This window comes from Arachis ipaensis, chromosome B05 (genome assembly GCF_000816755.2).
Source record: "Arachis ipaensis cultivar K30076 chromosome B05, Araip1.1, whole genome shotgun sequence".
NCBI lineage: Eukaryota > Viridiplantae > Streptophyta > Magnoliopsida > Fabales > Fabaceae > Arachis > Arachis ipaensis.
In genome coordinates this window covers 146343752-146349956 of record NC_029789.2, presented here as the reverse complement: position 1 = coordinate 146349956, position 6205 = coordinate 146343752, and the positions used below count along the sequence as shown (strand labels likewise).

At 38.7% G+C, this 6205-nt stretch overlaps 1 protein-coding gene across 2 annotated transcripts in view; it reads right to left on the bottom strand.

The window, feature by feature from the left end:
* LOC107644778 (probable transcriptional regulator SLK2) overlaps positions 1085 to 6205 on the bottom strand; it is a 5983-nt gene continuing 862 nt past the window's right edge. Inside the window, exons 2-10 of one of the 2 annotated variants that reach the window (XM_021103200.1) lie at positions 4725 to 5904; positions 4434 to 4565; positions 3982 to 4030; positions 3401 to 3615; positions 3242 to 3310; positions 3005 to 3105; positions 2619 to 2697; positions 2436 to 2505; positions 1085 to 2245 (exon numbers count right to left, since the gene is read on the bottom strand). In XM_021103200.1, the coding sequence (XP_020958859.1) occupies positions 1344 to 2245; positions 2436 to 2505; positions 2619 to 2697; positions 3005 to 3105; positions 3242 to 3310; positions 3401 to 3615; positions 3982 to 4030; positions 4434 to 4565; positions 4725 to 5663 (2556 nt within the window). In that variant the 5' untranslated portion in view covers positions 5664 to 5904 and the 3' untranslated portion in view covers positions 1085 to 1343. Of the gene's footprint in view, positions 2246 to 2435; positions 2506 to 2603; positions 2698 to 3004; positions 3106 to 3241; positions 3311 to 3400; positions 3616 to 3981; positions 4031 to 4433; positions 4566 to 4724; positions 5905 to 6205 lie in introns of those variants that run through there. The other variant, XM_021103198.1, reaches the window with a different exon arrangement.

Sequence of the window (6205 nt, the reverse complement as noted above, 5' to 3'; positions counted from 1 at the left end):
ATTTTAATATATATGTATAATATATGTAAAATAATTAGTAAATGATTAATAATATTATATCATATTTAAATTTTTATTTTGATTTATGTTATGTATGTAATGATGGTTATATAAATTTTGAAATTTAATTTTATTTATTGAATTTTAATAATTATAGGAGCAGGTAGAGGCGGGGGGGATACCCACAGGGAGGGATAGGGTGGGTTAGGGGGTGGGTTAGGGTTCAACGTTTTACTATCCGCAGGTAGAAGCGGGGCAGATTCTATGCGAGTTATTGTAGGCGGAGCGGGGTCGGATAGAGCAAAAACCTGCCCCGTTGCCGCCGCTAATAAAAGATCACTTGTTATGATAACATATACTTGTAAAAGGATATCCAATGATTATAGCACGTGTCTCATCAAGCAAATTATTATAGTAAGTGCATTATTTGGCAATTGGCATGTTATTTCCCAAGCTGAGTACGTAGCTGGGACCAAGCTGTGTAGCAAGTAGCAAGTAGCAACTGGAAACTGAAGTGGGGTTGGTAGACAAATTCAAGCGTTACAAAGCCATTCAAAATGAACACTATCATCACCAACTTGAGATCATGTCTTCCTTCCTACAAAGCCTGCTTTAGAACATCATCAACACATTCAAAATATATGTATCGTATGTTCTCTACACACCAAGTATCATGAACTCTTTTACTACGTATTCTACTCACAGTTGTGTTCCAACCTGTAAACATGGAAAAAGGCATAGAATGGAAACCAAAAACTAAATGAATGAGGGAATAAGTAACATTTTGGACGTGAAAGTACTTGACAAAGTCAACTAAAAGAGAATCCAATCTAATTCTCAAAAAGCATACACCTACCACTAAGAAGCATTTAGGTCAAAGGTACAAGCCAAAGCCAGGTTGAATTCTAATCAATATTCTGATTTGATACTAGATTTAAACAAAAAAGTTGTCCCAACTCAGTTACACATTTCTTTTTATGGGGTTCTGACTTTTAAGGGATATGACGACCAGTTTGGGTCACAACCCACTTAGCCACATTTCAGGACAAACATCCTACGTCATATGTCAACGCTAAGGACAATATGGCAAGAAAGGAGCACAAAGCACCTGAATTGTATAAGTGTTGTATTGAAAAAAGGAAACAAGAAAAAAGAGCTAAAACTGTTGATTAAATTGTCTAATAGATTACACTTGCAGGCAAGACAAAAACCCTGAGATAGAATCTCTAAAGACCTAGTCAAGTCACAACAAATTCCACCAAGAAAAGGGAGCAGCAGCTATTTAAAAAAGTTTTCTGTACAATAATTATAACAAGAGCACTTGATAAGCCATTTTGTGTTGGTTATGCCTTCCAGCCAAAACCCATGTTATCATCTAGATCACTATTGAAGAAGGGACTATCGGTGAAATCACCGACAATATCCGGAACCACATCTTGCAAAAGGATATTTTGTGGCATATCTGGCGTTCTCTGGTTGATACCATTGTTGCCGCCGGCTGCAGAAGAATCACTGTTTGAGGCCACTTTGAAGCTATTACTCCTTGAAACAGGGCCGTTGTTTCCTGAAACATTGATAGATCCTCCAGTTATGGAAGGAGTAGGAGAGTGGCCTCCAAAACTCAACCCATTCTTTGCTATGTTCCCATTTGCATTGGGTCCACTAAGAGATTGTGATTGCACTCCCCCATTGTTATTTGACATCAGCAGTTGCTGGATCATCTGCTGCTGTAGAGCTTGATTTCCTTGGGATCCCTGTGAATGGTTTTGTTGCAGTAAACCATTCGCACTTGCTGAACGCTGTAGAAGGTGTTGCTGCCGCTGCTGTGGGGGTAGATGGGGACTTGGGAAACCGGTTGAATTCTGCATTGAGCCTGGAATAAAAGCAGAGGCAGCAGCACCTTGCATAGCTGAAGAGGGACTCTGGTTCGCATTGTTGAAAGATGACGATCCTTCTCGCTGAATTGAGCCAGGGCTTGAATTCATTGAGTTTTGTCTAATGAGAAGATTCGGGTAGTTAGACATTGCGAGAGCAGCTTGTGCTGACCCACTCAAAGCACCACGATTCCCCATATTAAGATTATTGTTTATTGGGTTGTTCAGACCAGGATTCAGTGCCATCAGTTTGTTGAGTGTGTTTCGTTCGGTTGGCAGACCTTGAGCATTTGCTAGCTGTTCCATCTCATGAATTTTTTGCTTCTCAAGCTTGGCAGGGGTTGCAAAACGAGGATAAGTTTTCAAGCTCTCTGCAGGTAGGAGTTGAATCATTAACGGGAAAGAAAAGATACTCATAATTTGAACATAGTATACCACATCTAATCTAATGTCCAGAAGGAAACACAATTTTAGATGGTCAATTGCCATGTGTTCAACATGTGAAAACAATGACATACAACCAACCAGTGTAAAATAGTAACAAGAACAATAAAATTTTACCCATTGGCCCAATTTTGTGCTCCCGACAGATATCCATGAGATCTTTCATGGAATTGACAACCTCGGAAATCTGTCACCCATTACAGCAGGCAATTATAAGAAATCTGGAGTAAATGATAAAAGAAGAAAAAAATCAGAAGACACTGAATCTAGATTTTAACAGTGTACCTGCAAACATCTTACATATCTTTTGGAAAAACCCAAGTCATTTACTGATTGCAACTCGAGACTCTTTGCAAGTTGACGCCCAGCAGCCAATACCCTAATGCAAAAAATACATTATAGCGTGGCTTAGTGCACTCACATCGGTTGATAGCATGTAGCACTGAAAGAAGAACTACACAAATACACATCACAAATAAATTATTCGAAAAATGGAGAAGCAGGACAGTTTTCTATCTGATATCCTTTCTACAGTTGTTTATCCAATTGTTAGTCCAACCAAAACAAGAAGTCATCATTCCATATAACACCACATCTTCACATCAAGCGAGACATAAATTCCAAGAACAAGGATTCACAACACATGTCTATCAGCGAGGAATAAGAATAAGAATGCATTAACTCACATATTACTGTTTGTTTGAAGATCTTGCTGAGAAACCCCATCTGGACCACTTTCAGCAACTGTACTCTGGCATTTTTGAGCTACTTGAACCAACTGATTTACCTGCAATATTGGAATTGCATGAATTAGTTCCCACTATAATGCCTCTTCAGGCTACTTCATATAAAGCATCTCTATAACCAACTCCCAAGTACATAATGAGTAGCCCACCAAAATGGAACAAAGCCTTGGAACCAACCTGTGGTGCAACCAACCTTCTAGGAAGAAGTTCTTCATGGCGCTTTGCACAGAACTCCCAAGATAATATCTGTAATAATTTACATGATAATCAGCAGATAATTATGCATAATAGATTCAAATGGAAAATATTTTTAAAATACATTGATGGTTTTATAACCTTCAGGTCTTGTGTAAATATAATACGGAGGTGACCTTCACGAACAACACGAAGCTGCTCATATACACTCTCTTGAACCGCTTTTGCATATTCTAACATCATTAAACCAGAAGGAAATCTTTGTTCGCGTGGCAAATCCAAAAATAAAAGTTCATCGATAACTCCACTGCCAAATTTGATGTCACTAAGTCTAGGGAGAACTTCAAAAGTTGCCTCTGTTACACAGATCCAGAATGTAAGTATTAGTGCATTAATGTGACTAGAAAATTCAAATACCCACACCAATAACATTGCATACAGGTACATTCTGCATTCAGATAATCTAAACCAGTCATTCTTTTATTATACTTGCTTATCATTGTCCGAATACAATGCCGTCAGATATCTGACTTTCTATAATTTTCAAGTTTAGACCAAAGATTATTATTTATACAACTATTCATAATGTAATTATTGGTTAATATTGATTGCACTAGGGTCATTTTTGTAAGCAAGAAAGTCAAACATACAGATTCTGTAGAATACAAAAATACAATGACAGTATTACATAATAAAAAAAAATAATGTTCTCAGTTCCTTACCAAATCCCCTTCCAGATTTAGAACCACATATGTCACACTGCCACGCATCCTTTGGGGGGAAAAATCCATGTCAGATTTATGTACATGTCAACAGTAACAAGAAGCAAATTAAAAGGGCAGCACAAGAACGAGAGGCAGAGAGAACAAGATTGAGAGAACTGAGTTCTCTGGTGATGGGTTACCGTTTTCTTACTGAAACCACAAATTACCAAAATGACCCTCAAAATTTACTTAAAATATAAAAAAAAGCTCAACACGTCCGCCATTTCGGCCGTAAATGCCACTGGTGCCCCTCATTTTCCACAACACAATTCCACTAAACTAAGATCTTTTCATGGTGGTTCCAATAACAAGGGCCATACCATTCTGCTATGGCTGAATGCCTGAATTTTTTTTAAACAAAGATTATGGTATACAATTATAGAGTATTGAGTACAAGTATAGAAACTAACCATAGATGCCTGAGGGAAAACACCTAGTGCATGATGCCCAACATTATTATACAAAGACAAGCACCACCGTTCCCTTGCTCGAGGAGAGTAATACTCGGCCACAAATTTTCTCCAATAAGCAATAGTGTTTTCCTGAGACAAACAGAAAATTGAATTCAGTTGTAACTAATCAGGATTCCAATGGGAACAAAAAACATCAATCAAATGTGTTTAAAACATACATTTAAATGTGCAGAAAAATATGATGCTTGACAGAAGAAAGCCATAAATTAACACATGAACAAAACTCACAATTGGTCGTTGCCTTTGATGATAGAGGTATTGCATTAATCTTCGAGCACATACACCATTAACGCTACTGTCATACGGACGCTTCACCGCAGATATGGGTTGCATTGATTGTTGCTGTAATTGCTGCTGCCTCAAGTGCATTTGTTGCTGTTGCTGCTGCTGTTGTTGTAAGTGTGCTCGCTGTAACTGTGGCATTGACTGAAGGATGTGCTGTTGCCTCAGTCTTTGCTGCTGTTGCATCAAAGCCTGTATCTGTGGATTACGACCCTGGAATTGCATGGGGTCCTGTCTCTGAAGAAGCTGCTGTATCACCTGCTGTTGCATTAAATCCTCCTGCTTGATATCCAGCCTCGGTTTTTTGGACAGCTGAGATAAATTATTTGGATCTTGCATGAAAGATCCAGGTATTTGTGCACCCATTTGAAGTGGGGAAGGACCAATTTGAGACACAGGTGTAGACATAACACTAGAAGCTCCTTGCTGCTGATTCTGCTGCAATGGTTGAGCATTCTGATCTTGGTGAGAGCTCTGTTGTACTACATTCGAACCATCCATAACTGATGACCCTGAAATACTAACATTATTTGATGTAAATGACATGGGTGAAGCAGGTAACCGTAAGTATGAGTCTGTGTTAATGCTTGCACTTCTTGGCAAATGGAGCCCACCAGCGAATGCTGAATTTGCATCTGTGAGTAAAGAGCTAGGTCCAATACTTGGTGCTGAGTTTGCCGCACTGTTCAAAATTGTATTGTTCATATCCCCTGACACTGGACCCAGGTTTGGAAGACCAGTTCCAGGAACCGCATTAGATGAGTTAATGAATGGCGAGTTTAACGGAGAGTTAACTACACTATGTGATTGTGCATCTCCTTGAAAAAAAATTCCAGAACTTGATGATGATTGGGTCAATCCTCCAGCCACCCGAGAAGGTGCCATAGAGGGCACCTCCTTCTTGGTGACTGGAATCTATAGCTCCTCAGAGCCAGGCCTGACTGATATTCCAAATATTCTCAAAGCAGTTCACAAGCTTTATGTAACAGGTAGATTGAGCATAAATATTCCCCTGATCTTTTAAACTTTCAAACTCCACTTGAGTTTCCAAACTTCTATCCAATAATACAGCCTTGAAATCCAATGCACCAAAAAATGATACTTTCTACTCAGCTCTGAACAATTGCTGATATGGATCCAAAATTAAAAAAGAGGTTAGAACCAGACATATATATTAGCATAAGGAAAGTATACGCTGAAACAGTGAAACTAATACAAGTTAAACAACCAAATAAACAGCAACCACATGGTGAAGAAAGTAAACATACACTTTCAAGTCATGGAACAAGCCTAAAATTTGGACGGTACAAAAATGTCCTTTGAAGCAAGGGGAATCACAATCTAATAACTACACACAAAAAGCCCTAATTCTTACTAACATTTGGACTAGACATGCTTTTGCACAGAAAAAGCGCGTCAGGGGAGAT